The sequence below is a fragment of the Terrapene carolina genome, unplaced genomic scaffold, assembly GCF_002925995.2.
Source record: "Terrapene carolina triunguis isolate 2854851 unplaced genomic scaffold, T_m_triunguis-2.0 Scaffold67, whole genome shotgun sequence".
In the NCBI taxonomy this organism is placed as follows: Eukaryota; Metazoa; Chordata; order Testudines; family Emydidae; genus Terrapene; species Terrapene triunguis.
Window position 1 is genome coordinate 18344615 of NW_020664418.1, and position 16179 is coordinate 18360793.

The 16179-nt window shown below is 39.5% G+C and overlaps 1 protein-coding gene across 2 annotated transcripts in view; it reads right to left on the reverse strand.

The window, feature by feature from the left end:
* Positions 1 to 267: 267 nt before the first annotated feature.
* The window catches only part of USP3 (ubiquitin specific peptidase 3), a 64963-nt gene continuing 49051 nt past the window's right edge, over positions 268 to 16179 (reverse strand). For both annotated transcript variants that reach the window (XM_024200584.3, XM_024200585.3), the window contains 9 exons: positions 15751 to 15864; positions 14796 to 14909; positions 9587 to 9733; positions 7111 to 7217; positions 6866 to 6946; positions 6211 to 6329; positions 5976 to 6089; positions 5793 to 5860; positions 268 to 3930 (listed from right to left, as the gene is read on the reverse strand). In XM_024200584.3, the coding sequence (XP_024056352.1) occupies positions 3765 to 3930; positions 5793 to 5860; positions 5976 to 6089; positions 6211 to 6329; positions 6866 to 6946; positions 7111 to 7217; positions 9587 to 9733; positions 14796 to 14909; positions 15751 to 15864 (1030 nt within the window). In that variant the 3' untranslated portion in view covers positions 268 to 3764. The remainder of the gene's footprint in view (positions 3931 to 5792; positions 5861 to 5975; positions 6090 to 6210; positions 6330 to 6865; positions 6947 to 7110; positions 7218 to 9586; positions 9734 to 14795; positions 14910 to 15750; positions 15865 to 16179) is intronic.

The window sequence follows — 16179 nt, forward strand, 5'->3', positions numbered from 1 at the left end:
GAACTGTATACGGTCAGGGCCATGCACATGGTGTATTCCTTTTGGTATAAATGTATATGCCCGGTGGAAGTTAAGTGCACTGTAAACATGCCAGATCCCAAGTAAGTCAGAGGCTAAATAGCAAATAGACATATCTAAAGAAGTTTTGAAAAAATGCTTTTGTCATCAGCTATTTTTCAGGAGGTAAAGAAGCTGATTCTATTGCCCCTGCACAAGATTCTAAAGAGCAGTTTTACTCACACCGCGTAATAATATGCTGAGAACCTGGGGCAGGATAGGAAGCTTTTCACATTCTAAAGAGAGCCTTTAATGGCACATTTTCCATAAAAACATTTTATGATTGAGTTGTTACTTGCATTCACCCCATTAATGCACAGTCAATGGTCCTCACAGAAACTTACACATTAATGGTAAACAGTTACATCTATGGCACTACAGTACTTGAGGATATTCTAAAGCACAATGGAACAAGAGTTTTCAAGGTGCTGATTACCTCATTAGTAAGATACAGACACATCAGTAATGAAATAGCATTAGGCAAACTTTTGAACAAGTCTCATGCTTTCCATCCATTCAGCAAGTCTTACAAATGGCTTTCTGCTTTTGATACAGGTCCGCACTGCCCTGCACCATCAAGAAAAAGATTTAAACTCACTCCACATGACATCAATGATCACTAGGAAAAGCACCTTCTGAATGTACTCCTTGTAGGAGCTCACCACCATACTGTATGGGATCAATCACCATGCAATCTGCTGCCACAGGACTGAACAACTGGGAATTCCCCCATTTTGTTTTACATAAACTGCATCTCCAGTTGTAGACACGACTTTAAACAATGAACAACACACCCGGACAACCTTTTTCTTTTGGTGTAGAGTACTGGCCATCTGCTTGCAGAAAGCAAGTCAGATCAGCAGCGAATAACAGAAAAGAAACAGATTGGGCTTAAAATGTCCTTTTCCCCCACCCTGCTCAAAAAAAGTCGATAAATATAGGATATATATGTAAGGTTAAAAATTTAATACTAAGCCAGGTGCAGTATAGGGTACTGGTTTAGTGCTCAGTTGCCTTTTGTGGGGGGGGAGGGGGACACTGACTAGAATACAGTGGATAAGGAAAGTTCTCCACCAGGAAGAGAAATACTTGTGTTGCCACAAAAAATTGTTTATACTGTCCATCTGTGTTTGCAGTGGGATTAAGCTACATTAGGAAAGGATTTACAGTGTACTTGTCCCGTAGACGCATATGGCTGAGTTGTATCAGAAACTGCTTCAAGAACAAACTATGACAACTGCATGGTGTTCTGCTGGCCATGTCCTAAACAGAATATGATGTATTGCCATTGGCTAAGACAATTCAGTTATGATACATGGAAAATGGTATTGAGAGGACAAGTGTAAGACAATAATTGGGCAAAAAAGTTGATGACTCAAGAGAGAAACAGTCGCCTTTAAAATAAAGGGAATAATGTTGATGAAGTTTACAAACAAGTTCCTAAAAATACAAAAAGGCACATTTACATCACTGGGTGGCTGAATAATATGCACTAAATTCACTACGAGTTAAATAAATTGACCAGATCGTGTCATGATTGTATTTCTCAACACATCTATTAAATTCTAGAGCAATTTAAGTAGCATATAGCGCTGGCTCAACTGCCAGTGGCCTAAGGTTTAATCCCCAAAATTACATCCTGAATTGCCATCAGTTAGTGGTGAAAAAATAATAATGAATTCTGCCAATTACCTTTTTATTGTGTTTAAATGTGATAACAGCTGCTGGTTCTGATCAGAACATAGGCTCTAGCTGCAAAGGTCCGAAAACAGTAGTTAACAAGCTGAGGGCTACAGTTTGAAGCAATGAATAATCTATTTATTGTTCAACAACAAAATAAAGACATCCTGGTATATCTGTCACTTAACATATCAAGTGATAGTCACTATTAAGTGTATAGTTTACATATTTTCATACACAATTTAGCAATATTGAATATTTCTGCAGTTTTATACAAAGCCAATTACTTTTTAAACGATATCTGAGATGGATCCACCAGGTAATTAAAACTTTTTTTTTTTGCAATTATCAGGTTCCCCCCAGTCAGGAGTACTGGTGCTTAGTCAACTAATACTGAAATGCATCCTACATCTACCTGCTGACTAACATGGCCCTTCAAGGAGATGTAACCAGGGGAAGGCAGATGTTTTTACTCAGTTAAATATAAACACACCTGTTTGGGAATATATTACGAGTAAGAGGAGTCTGGTGGGCTAGCTGACTTGGCAGGCAGAGAGCTCCAGCCTTCCCACAAACTTTTGAGCTTATGGGAGTGTGGTGAAAGGCAGTAGGCAAAGCTGAGTTCAGTGTCATTCAATCTATACTGGGCTCTTCTCTCTCAGCAGTACCAGAACAGCTGAAATTCCAGCTGCTAACACTGAATTCTTCTTCCATTAAGCTGATAAGAGGTTTAATATAAACAGATGTCTTACATTTCAACTTCAGAAATAATATCTGGCCTCTTTTGGTCAAGAGACCATGAGAAATGTTGAACTACTAATTAAATACTGCAGTTAGTGAGGGTATATGCTCACCTAAAGGGGCAGTGTTAGCTCCACAATTTGCATGAACTGTAATATCCCTGCATATAGATTTGAATACATCTTCCCTACCAGTTTGAGCCTGTGTCTGGATTAGGTACAACAACATGCCATGCAAAGTCTATCTCCAAACCCATGACAAACCTGCCTTTCAGTCCTAAACGGAGACTGGTGGTTTTTAATCAAGCTGAAAGGGGATGTGGGCAAATGGGACTTATATTGAGACAAAAACCTCTCCTGTGTGAAGCCCCTACATTGAACTCTCATTTTAGGATATAAAAGGGACAGTGGCCCAATTCCATGGAGCCTGCTAGCTTCAAAAGCAAGTGCTTGCTATCAAACTTTGGGATAAATGCTAAAAATTGAGACATCACCCTAGCAATTCCATTTCAGTTTAAAAAAAGTAAATTAAAATCCCAAGACACGTATAAAGACACGTATATGATTAGGGTAATAATTTAAATGTCTCTTTTGTAGGGGAAAAAGTACAAATGAGAAACACTTGAATTTGCAGTACAAATACAACTGAATCAACTATTTATTTACAAGGAGTCCTGAAAGACAGCAGCCTTGATACACACTGATAGCAGCAATTACCCAGTCTACTTAATGATGCCACATCTCATCTCTTCTGCAGGCAAAGAGTGATTGTTCAGAGGTCACTGTTAAGTTTCTTGCACTGGGGCAAACAGTATGTGCAAGCAATTCCTTGATTTAAAAGTGATTCAATCTTATCTACATAACAGCTGTGAGAGCAGCATGAAATTCTATTGCTCTTCATAATCAGGAACACATTTCTCTTGCTTATAAAGAGGATACAACGCTTCTCTGATGTAAATGTGCCTTTAGAAAGTGAGAACTGAAAACATTAATATAAAAATCAAATAACTAAGTAGTTCATGAAACTATATATATAAAAATTGAGTTATCACAACTAAAGCAGCAAATCAAAATATCTGCTGAGGTTTTCTGGTAGAACTAAAAAAAAAAAGTTAGTTTGTGTCCAAGTTCAATAAGTCAACTGCTACCATTGACACAACAAAACTAAAACCCACACGAGGAAGTTGAAAAGTGCACAATGAAATTAATAGTCTTGGATCAAGTATTTATGGAGAATTGGAAATGTTTTGTCCGAAGGACTTGATAAGTGAGGATTAAAAGGAGGTATTAAAGTTTATCAGATCCAGATTTGGCCTGCCGGTCCACATAGAAGAGGATGTAGGCCTTTGCCTTTACCACGGTCTCCTCGTCGGTCAGAGTTACAGTACTGTCATTGAAATGGAACCAGCGACCTTCATGAGTTGCATAGGCTGTGTAATGTCCAGAGCCAACGCTGAAAGCAAATGAGACACACAAAGTGGGATCAACAAAAGGAAATTTAGCACCGCATTCTCCGCTGTACAGGACAAAAACAGGGCAAGCGCTAATAGACTATATTCTATCACAAGGCTTCACCCAGGTTGGGGGGGGGGGGGGGGGACTGAACAGCCTCCATAATTGTTAGCTTAAACCCAAAGGTGTTTTAAAGGGTAAGAAAGATATTCCATGCAAAAGCATCTTTAATAGTGTCAAGATTTGATACCAACCACATGCAGACAATTGCTTCCTTTTTGGGACTTCATAAAAGGTATCTATCAAAGTTTTAGCATAATCCAAGTCCCCAAGTCCTTTTGCAAGCAAAACTCCCAGTGAACTTCAATGCAAGTTTTGCCTCTGTAAGATCAGGTTCAGTAGCATTTAAGATAAAGTAATCATCAGCTTACAAACAGAAATAAAATTTGAGTTTTACCATGTTCTGTCATTTAATTTTATATTCAGAATTCCTTCCAACTAGTTCTAGCTGAATCCTGTTTGAGTTACCATGATTTCAAACCAAGAACACAGGGAAAGTGTCATCACAATGAACATAAGATGGAAACTAACTGCAGTTTTTATACAGATCCCATGTCTTGGATCCTTGTACATATAATTAAGAACCAGAAAACAGCCAAGTTTCATTACCCATGCTGCCTCAAGACAAGGCCATCTCCCACTTGCATGGCTAACAGCTGTATCTTATATATCATCATAGTTCACACCCATCTAATTCATTCCAATCATGTCCAGGTTACACAGATGTCCATTACAACTACGTTTTGTTTTCTCTGAGTTTTGAAGCCGCTGCCATGGGCCTTCTGTGGTGGTGCTACTGAAGACTCCATTTGAAAGTCACAGTGTTTGATTTAGTGCTACTACAGATTCAGACCACTCATCTTTGGCAGAAAGCAATGCGGGCAGCCTGCTAGAGTGAACGTTTTCAAATATATGTTTGCTGAAAACACCCTCAATTCAACTGAGATAGAACAGTGAGTTCTAGTGACAACATTTGGTCCTGCCATGCGGGCAGGGGACTGGACTCGATGACCTCTCGAGGTCCCTTCCAGTCCTAGAATCTATGAATCTATGAAACTCCCACTATTAGAAAACAGCGTAGTTTCTTCTAAAGAATTGTCCCACCATCCCTCAATCTTGGGACTTGATTACACAATAATATCCTGGAAGAAGAAAGTCATCATGTCACTACTCCTGACTCTCAAAGGATCCATCAAAGGCTGCAAAATATCTTTAATTCAAAATACAATTACTGTCCAACTCCAGAGGATCCCAGTTGGCTCTCAGTTTGAAGCTTCACTCCTGTGGGAGAGGACCACTGCTGTCAGTCTGCCAGTCTAAAGTCTACATTGTTCTAGATGAGCACTTTCCCTTCGCATAAACCTGCATGTGCTTTCAAGTTGAACAAACAAACAAGAAACATTGAAATTTAGTTGTTAGTGGCTAAGTGAAATGTCAGTTTTTATGGCCACAGGACCTCTCATTCAGTTTAAATACTTTCCGGAATGACTTTACTTTCCAATTTGAAAGAAGCAAAGGGACTAGCCTCATTTTCAATAAGTTTCAGATTTCCATCTATTACTCAGGGGACAAGAGTGGAGATTCACAGCAGGAGACCTCTGATATTTTGAACAATTAACATTTTTGGTAAAAGTCCCCATTGGAATATAAAGCTGCTTTTTATTTCCATGTTAGCACAGCTGCTAACAGAACCGACATGCACATTAGGGGTGAAGTCCTGACCCCAAGGAAGTCAACAGGAGTTTGGCCGCTGCCTTCAATAAGGCCAGTACTTCACCCCAGGTACTCACTGAGCATACTTACCCTGAACCATGATGTACAACAACAGCTGCAAGATCATATAGACAGCTTTCTGGGCCACTGTTCTCCGGCTGCAGTTCAAAGAGAAAACAGCTTTTAAGAAGTCAACTGACACCTTCTATGTTCCATAACATACGATAAAACAGAATAAATTTCCAGTGTATACATCAGTAAGAGTCTCTGTACCTCTAACAAGTAGCATTTCATGTCTAGGTCCCGGAGGGGAAATTCTACATATGTATCAACCTTGTTTCTCAGATATTCTGTCCAGTGAAATCGTTTCAAGTGTAAGCATAGCACCTATAGTATTAAACATGAAAGAGAGTTCATTAGGTTAAGTGTTTGATTATGGTTACATATGTCATTGGTCAAGTTATTAATTTCCTTTAAAGTTTCACCACACACTGATATTTGCACTAACCTTTGGTAGTTTCTGAATCCAGAATTTTTTGGTGGATTTCTGTTTCTTTTTACATTTGTGGCACATATAGAGCTCTGTCTCATCGAGTTCTTCCAAGTCTGTAAAACTGCGAAGACAATCTAAAAGGAAGAGAATTCAGAAGCACCAATAAGAGACCAAGAGATGAGTTCTGGCTGGTTTTTAGTGGGCAGTTACTCTTTGTAGGCAATCTCTTCATAAAGGCCAAGAATTGAACAGACACGGACCCACTAACCCTTACAGATCATTTCTGAAGCACACTGATGAGGTGGTGGGTGACGCTTGCACTGCTGGTGCTAGACAAAGGAATTCAGGAGCCCGGGCTTGTAATCCAGCCATTTTATAGTCCACTAATATTTTGATTTCTTCTCTCTCAACCTTATATCTCTGCTTCAGTGAAAGTCAATCTTAAACTGGATCCATGTAATTCTGAAAATAGTTAATTTTGGGCTCTAACTCAAGAAATAAAATCTCCCTCTCCCCAAAGGCACTATCAGTTCCAGATAAAGAACTGAGTGGGATATGGTTGCAGTAATCACATTTACAAACATTCTGGGTGAAATCCTGGCTCACTGAAATCAGTTGAAAACCTATTGATTTCAGTGAGGCCAAGATTTCACTCACCACGAACTCTTACCCCGTAGTGTGCACATTGGTCCATTTTCTTGATTCTTAGTACGTTTATTTCTGAACTGACTTGGAATATCTAGTGAAAGGTCTAGGAAAGAAAAAATACAATTGAATTTCTTAGATCAAAATAAAAACTTAGTTCTTACTGAAGTTTTACATTGTAAAATCTCAGCCCCATCACATGTGTCAGATACATGAAGATTCAGAGCTTTAATGTGGTAGCCAATACTTTGAAAGAGAAAGATACCTTACCTAGGAATGGATCAAACTTTCTAGATTCAGTCCCACATATTAAGCAGTTTACTTCATTTTGAAGAATGCCTCCAAATATAGCTGTGACAACAGTAGAGGCTCCATTTCTAAACAAACCACCATGAAGGAAAGAAACGCATCAGAATTTCTGTTTTAGGCTGCATTTTAGCATGTGAAATATTTTATTGCTTATAACATGTCAAAAACAATCAGGCAATTTGGTCTGGGTGTAACAAACAAGGATTGGGTTCATTTACATGGCCCTTTCACTCATCACTAGATTCCATGGAGCAAATGTTAATACAGCAAAGATATTGGAAACCTAGAAGGAACAGGAATCTATACCCTATGCAGGTCTCAAACAGATCTTCAATGGAAAAACTAGATAAGCATCCCAAATCTTTGTAAAGGTTATGTTTATATACAGTTCATTCTCTTCAGAGCGCATACGATTTTAACATTACACGGATGTTATTTTTAAGAGCAGTTTTCTATGTGATAGCTGTCTCTCAAGCTAGGTGAACTAGGGTGTATTTTCTCTTTGAACCTGCTCCCTACTTTTTACTGCACATCTTTAGGGCTTTTTAAAGCAGGTTTCCTCCCATTTAGTCACCTCCAGAAAGACATTTACCTTGCAAGAACATGCTAAATATGTCATTGTTTCTTTGTTCATTCATAAGGCACTTACAGTAATCTTTTTGTTTTAAAAGCTCCAAAATAGGAGAAGATTCTTAGCTAGACTGCTAAATCAATCAGGCCAAAGCAGCTCTACTATATGCACTATGAGATGTGTTTCCATAATGTACTACTAGATGAAGAAAGAAACAACCGTTTTTCTGCTGAGGCAAGAGAAAAACCCACCCAATCAACTTGTGCTTGTCTGATACAAAACATCAGGCTAACTGCCAGGAGCACTGCTTTCTCCTGAGCTTACCCCTGGAAGCCATTACAATGGTGGAGGTGGTGAGAAAGATGAAGGACAATAGAAATAAGTAACAACTGGGGACACTGACCTTTTAAAACATTCTAGTGTAAATTCCTAACACTGCCACATTTTGCAATGTTCTTAATGAAAACAAATGTTTCAAAGTAATTAACATTACAGGAAACCAGAATAATTTGCTAGTTTATATGGTCAGGTTTCCAACCACGTGCCGGGCTGCAGAAAACCTGCACCGCGAGATTACAAGCCACCTCCTTCAGACCTGATTAATAAACTGTCAATATTTCATATAAGGCAAGTTTACAGCACTATCTGTACACTGGTCTCATTGGGGCAAATCTTTTTTTCAGGCAAAGCTGCCGTTCAAGCCTCAGAATTTTTCCAGGCTCAGATCAGCTGAGGATTGCAAGGTTTTTGGCCAGATACTCTAAAACCAACCCTGCAACATTCTGTATTCATGTCTAACAGGGTTTTTAGATACAGTTGATTGTGGTGCATGTGTTTTGCATGAACCAAGAAATGTAATGACTAAAGTCATTTTATACTAAACAGCACACTCCTAGCCCTGTAAGACCAGTGACTTCAGGCACAACCGCTATATTTACAGAGTTAACTAAAAGTGGGTCGTAGAACACTAGTAACATACTGTAATCAAGCCTATGCAGTACTCACCTGCCCTGCTCAGGCCTGTTTAACTTGTAATCCCTTTTCCTGCATAGATCAGGACAGATAGGATTATCTGAGAGTTCTAACATAGGGAGTCTGCCCAGTGACCAAAATCCAGGCTGAACTGACTGTTAACATTCCTGCCTAAAGCAAAATAAATGTTTTGGTCTCAGTGCTGTTTTCAATCTAGCAGAGCACACTTAGAAAAAATAATCAGGAAGTGTCAGCATTTCCAGACCAAAAGATTTGAAAGGCATCCAAAAGTGCTTCACTTTCAAAACAGGGAATGATAGGAAAACTGAAGGGAAACCCTACAACATTATCAAAGGCAAATTAAAGCAGCAGCTGCTTCAAGGGTATCTCTTAGGTGAGATACAAATACAGAATGTTGTATTGCTAAAAAAAAATCCAGTTATGGCAAATCTTGAATGTACTGCCACTTCCTGTTCCACTCATGTAAAAAAACCTGTTGCCCATTTGTAATTAACATGCCATTGATCAGTGTGTAATTTTGTTTAGCCTGAACTCAAGACAGTTGTATACAAAAAAAATGGGATTGTTTTTATTTTGAGAGACACTGAATCAAAGCGTCACATTCACAGCCACCAGATAAACTATTTTATTTATTTTGACCAATTCCCATAACTACTATGGAAAAAAAAATCGATCCAAGACACACTAAGACTTGGGTGCTTTGACTAAGTGGCTCCACAGTGTGATGCTACTTTAGCTTATTTCTTTAGATATTTGTTTAAATATACAAAATAATGATGCCATAGGGTAGTTCACTCCCCTGGGATACTTTGATTCATGCATGGAGCCCCACCATGATGGTAAGTTGTTGAAGTAATTAAAACAGTATCTTACATGCAACATTTGTTGCTTGCAGAGAGACCTGAATTTTCTTGCAAAATTACCGAGCGAGAAACACCATTAAAGCCTCCTTGGAGTTCCAAATGTAGATGGTCCAACAGGTAACGCATGAATTCATGGGCATCTTGTTGCTGGTATCCCCTTAACACAAAAATATTCAGACAATTTAAAGAGACTGCATCTTTATTTCTGACATATTGGCTCAAAGTAGTTCCAACATTCAAATCAAAGGAATAGCCTGTTACTTAATATCTTACAGGATACACTTGTTTGTGCAATTTCTAATACTTTGGCTGTACTAGCCACACATCTCTGGAAGCCTGGAGCGAACTGGTCTAGACAAGCTAAGCAATTAGTTTAGATCAGAGTGCAATATGATCTCAAAGACACAGCTTGTGTTACGCACATGTGTACAACTGGCAGAATTCTAAACTTCCCACTTCTCTTGTCCAATTTTTTTTTTAAAAACTTTAGATTTAAAAGCAAAATTCCTTGTTTTTTTTAAACAATGCAAAGGAGTGCTGAACACCAAGCAATAATTGTACATGTACTTGATTCTTGCCTCTTGAGCAGTTCTGACAAGGGACGGGCAGTAACTCTCACTACTGTGCAGCAAGCAGGGTTGGACCTTCATGGCTAGCCCATATTGCAGGGTGGGGCAGAGTCACACTTGTGCCAAGCCACTGCAACTGCTGACCAATTGTGAACCTATGTGGTTATGGAGGCTGCTACTGGTTAAGGCCAAGCACTTCTTTCAAGCACTTGAATTGGCTGGCTAACTTGGAGCAACCTAAAAGGGAACAGTAGCAGATGGAGGGGTTCTCTCTTGATCCTTCCTTCAAGGTTGCGCAATCACTCCCGCCCTTCCCCTTTGGGGTTATTGGTTATCAATCTGTCACTCCATTTGTACAGGTTTGTTTGTTGCATGGTAGATTAAGAAGGGATGTGACATTCACACCCATGGGGGAGACACAGGCATATTTGGACTTGGAAGTAACCGTGGTTTGCATTGAGTAGGTTTGCAGTTTGAACAGTTGCGTCAGTTTGAACTGATCATCATAAATGATGCACAACATACTAGAATCTTGGACTGCGAAAACATGGTTTTACAACACACTTTTTTGGCATCTAAGAGATTCAGTAGTTTTTGGACAAAAGTTCTGGGCAGATTTTCTTCAGACACCAGACCCATCAATTCTCTTAACACTGTCAACTGGATCTCTTCTCTCAAGTAAAGGGTTTCATTCCCAGGCTGAGTGTTCTCCATAAGCCTCCTGCAGTAATGGCACAAGCTCTTTAAAATAACAGGGATGTATCCCCCATCCCTAGGCTGGGCTACGGAACGGTGTTTAGAATTGTATGGAGCGGTTTCAACCTCCACTCTGGGTAATCTTGCAACATTTGAGTGAAGAAATGTATTTGAGGCATAATTCTTCTCATTACATTTGGACTCAGACACCCTACTGACCATGGAAGCTCTTTAGAGTCTCAGAAGTACAATGGAAGCAGTAGCAGAAAGATGTTGCTCACACAAGAAGCAATCAGTACTTCACTGCTAGCTAGGCTGTAGGAAGCCAACAGCAGTCAGGTAAGCAGGTTTTTATAAGTTACCAGTAAGCTAAAGGATGTAATAATTCAAGGAAAGTCAGGAGGAATCTGTATGAATACATCATAAGACTCAAAGAACCCAGCCCCAAATGAAGTGGGGGACACACATCGTGCCCCACAATAAGTGTGACACATCATCACAGTAACAGATAGCTACACAACCCTTCATAGGATTAGTTCAGAAGTTCCCAAACCATGGTCTGCAGAGAGCTGCATTCTCTGAAGTTATGGTCCTTTAAGTTTCACTAAGTTAAAAATCCATTACATATTATTCTCCTGTAAGCAACTGATGCAGTTACCACCAAGATATTATGTGACTGAGTGGGATGGGTGGTGGTTTCTAAAGTCATGAACAGAAGGGGCAGTGTCTATGCAAAACTCTCAACAGTACGGAACACATCATAGAGTTGGAGAATCTGTGGTTTAGTTGAGTGAGCACAGAATGCGTAAGCTGGCTGACATGCCTAATGCAGAATGCAGTCACTGCATACCAAGCTTCCTACAAAATCTCAGCCAAGGTTCAAGTGAACAAACACTAAAACCTTAAATAAGCGTCCCTCCCTTATCCCCGAACAAGCATAACAAGAGCCATTTCCTCCTAACCAGAATCACAACAAGCATTACTCAGAGAAACTGCCTAGCTTTACCACAACAGCAGTGAAAGGCAGAGCTGTGAAATCAAACACAGGAAAATGAAGTCAGTTGTGACTCAGAACATTTAGAGCAGACTACTGCTGTGCTGCATCAAGCTGAAGCCAGTCTATGAACTCTTAAGAAGATCAGCTTGGTTCCCCCTCCAATTCCTTTTACATCATCGGTGGTACAATTAAGTGCTTAATCTAAATGTTTAGAATAATTTTTGTTACAGTACAATAATTACTGTGCAACAACTATGCACGCAAGATGTAAGCAGAGGCAAGGAACCTTCAATCCATTACTATGTTACAATAGTGGTTCCAAATTGTTACCCTATAGAGAGTTAGATTTATTAAAACCAACATCAAGTAAAGTAAAATTATTAATACTCCAAAATCTAAAATTTCTAATGTGTAGTTTTCCTGATTGGTATTTATCTTCATTGGGTCATTAGAGATGGAATTAAAAAGATTATCTGGTAAAGGATGCAATATCTGCAAGTTAACTTTGCATAGATACTAAACAGAAGATGTTTAATGTTTATACAAACTGTACTATCACTCCAGAACAAATGAATGAGGCAGAATTCTTTCCGAGCTGCGTGATCAATGTAAGAAAGACTGGGGTTTAAATGCAGTCATTAGAAGTCACTGAGTTAATGAAGGAATTGCTTAGTTTGTTTAATAGATATATCCACATTTTATATAGCTTAGCAGAGTTACAACAGAAGAATGAAAATTTATGGGAACAGCATTATCAGCAAGAATGTGTTACAGACAGCATTACTTAAGCCAAAGGACAGATATTTTAAATGAAATGGGACATATATTTGATCTAAAATGTGATGTAATTTGATTTGTAAATGTTTTATTGTTATTTACATTTATAATATAGCACTTTGTAAGGTTTGTATTCTGTTCACCCAAGTACAAATATCTTTGTAATATTAACTGAACAATCTAAAATAAAATGACCAAAGTTCCTGTGGTGGGGAATACAGCTTCTCACACAGACCTCAGATCCCAGCAGCACCTAAATTCAATCCAGCCCATCCACATATCAGCAAAAAATGATACAAAAGGAACAGTCATCACGGGAAAAACCCCTCAGAATTCACAAAGAATAATAAACATACTTCAACCCACCAAGAGGCTACGGAGCTCTCTCTCAGTGTGCAGCAGACCTGCCATATTAGACTGCTCAAAGACCAAGCTTTCATAGCGGAGATACAGCCTGCAGAGGCACACTACAGTTTGCCATCATTCCACAACTGTACTGACAGTATAATATGCAATTCCTAGCCATGCACTATATTCCCTATTCCGTATAGTCCCACATGGATTTGGAGAGATCTACACTGCAATATCAGCAATTTCCAGTTGCTTTCCACTATGCTACACTTTTCTATTAGGGAGACGGGGCCTATGGTGGCGAGGGTGGGCAGAAGATGCCACAGTTAGCTAAAACCTCTTAAAGGCTGAGATTCATGGGAAAACTAACCAACCAAATCTCATCTCTAAGGCCTCTCCATCACTCCACCCTGCGCAAACACAAGCAGCATAACTGGCTCATTGCTGTCATGTCACCAGCTCCAACCCTGTCCATCTATCCTAAGCCCACCCTGCATGTAGCCCCTCTGAGCTGGCTAACACTGCAGAGGGAGACGGGGGATTCTAAATGGAGCACCAGTAATTTACACAGCATGATGCAATTCAACACAGAACATCCCCCTCCAGCGAAGGCTGCTGCCCCCTCCCCTCCTGCAAATGCAGGGGAAAACATAGCGAGTGGCTGACTTTTCTTTCCATGTGGCTTACCGCATTATTTTGCTTCACTCAATAGAGGGGCAGATATGGCCGAAGGAAGGCAGAGTGCACAACTAGTACCTTTAACTAATGAAGTGTTCCTAGACAGCTGGTGTTACCCGTGGGCCACAAATTCTCCCTCTCCTGAGAGTGCCACGTTCCCAGAAGAGGGCAGCACTTTATGTTAAAAGCCATGATAGAACCCACAGTGCTGAAAATTTGCTAGAGAACAGATTTCCTTGCTCAGTCACACAAGATCTGTAGGGTAGGTTTATTACTGATAACGGGGTAACTCATCAAGCATATTAGAGATAATGTTCTTATGCCTAGAACGTTTTGGCCATTGCTTGAAGCCACTGGTATTAAACTTCCTTGATTCTCATAAGCCAGTAAAACACATATTAGGCAGTGTGAAGAATACTAAAGATGGCCTTTTATTATCTGGGTTATTCAGCTAAGCATATGTGTTCACAGCATCTTTTCAGCACTGCTGGAGATGTAACAGATAACAGAACATCTTTACTACCTGAGAACATGGAGCAACTTACCTTCACAAATCCTAACAGGTTTCAGTGCTCCTTTGAAAGAGGTTCATGGGCCAGGACAGGGAGACCTTGGAGAGGAATGATACTTTGATTTACTTGGGTAACTTTTTTTTGACAGTGTGCGTAACACCCATAGACTCTTATAGCCCTTACTTAGAGTTACATTGGCAGTAGCTAGAATGTTTCGAGAATCAAGGAAGTTTTGCCCAGTATGTTTTACTTAGAGCTATGGCAACTGTATTTATTTATTTTTTTTAATATCATTCCTATCATAGCCAAAAGTTTAGGTTCTGTAAATTCCTTATTCTTGGTGATGAACCGTAGGACTTTATCTTGGCTCTCCTGCCCCTAGAAGCAAGCCATTACTCATCAAAATTATGTACTCTAGTCCTTGTATACAAGGGATTTGTCTTCTCTGACTCTACTATATGCAGTGTGCATACTGGCAACAAGCAATTATCTCGATGAAAGAAAGTCTCTAGATAAAAGTGAAGTTACATTTGTGGGCACAGGGGGAGGCTGCATGGAGTATTTTCCAGGAGCCAGATTAGGGCACAGGTGGCATAAGGTTACATTCAAGAACACTGCTCTTTGTCTTACGGAACTTACCTAAAATTTGGCATGATTTTCCAAACGACATAAAATAAAGACTCTGGGCTAAATGCAGTTTGGCTCCCTTGCCATAAAGCACAAAGTGTCTTTCTAAACTCTTCAACCAATGAACTGGGGAGAGAAAGTAAAAATGAATTAGTGTGGATTCATACTCTAATCTACATTTTCAGGACTTCAGTGGTACGAATGTCAAAGAATTTCCTTTGATAAAAATGGTTCACGTGGTAAATCATTTCAGCTTCTTATACAAGGACATATTCCAAGTCCCTAAAAATTTTACAATCTAAATCTAATCCACAAAATTGAAGGGGTAGAGAAGACAGACTAGCAACATTGTGAAATCACAGATGTTAAGGATGGAAGTGGGACAGATTTTCTATCTAAGTTTTCATCAATGTAGTATCTAAGCACCTCTAAAATTGTACCTGTAAATCTTGTGCGCACAATTATTTGCATGTTGGTGAAGATTCAGTCCACTTGTTCACCTTAAAATTCTCTCAGGGTTGTTGCCTATACTATAATTTAGTGCTAAAATGTTTAAATAAACCAAGCCCAAAACTACCCCCCTCTGGTACTCTAGCAGACATTTTTTCTCCTCTCCCACAACTCAATACAGTATTTATTATTCTTGTTTAAGGTCCTTCAGCCAATTTTTTAAAATCCAGGCTTCTGTGCTAATTTTCGAGCACATTGGAAAGAGTTTTTCGAGTAAGATTAAGAAGCACTAGGTGACACCTAGTCCAGTTAAGTTAATAATTCCAGCTCTAAATATATTTAACTTCATTCCAGCACTGTTTGATGGATGCTAGTCTTCTCTCCTGTGACAGCTACAAGAACACAGTGGAAATTATGTAAACATCTCCACTTGTACAATACACCCAAATAGCACCTGGCACTACCTCTTTCAGCTTCTACTGCTACTTCTTGAAGTTCAGTGCTAGCAAGAACTTACACGTTGTTATCCCCTTGGCTCCTGGTATGGTAAGTTCGCCTGCCAGCTGTTTTCCCATTCCGCAACTCCACGGCTGGCAACTCTTTGAAGTAACAGCAAAACTGCTGAATGTTACTGTAGGAAAAAGAAATGAGAGTGAGAAACGTATAGAACAGATAATAGGAAGGATACGTGTGTGCTTTGCACAGTATTCTTTGGAGATGCTCACTTGGCTTCTTGAACTAGTTCTTATAACACTGAATAGGTCAAGTTTCCCATCAAGAGAACTAGTCAGTTGCATCTAGTGTTACAATATAATTATCTACTCAGCACATGTACAATGGGCACCACTAAATGGCATTCACCGGCCCAGTTACCTGCAACATCTATATCTTTTCTCTCTTCTGATTAGGAGATACCAAGGTTCCATAATTACTGAGTGTTGAGTTC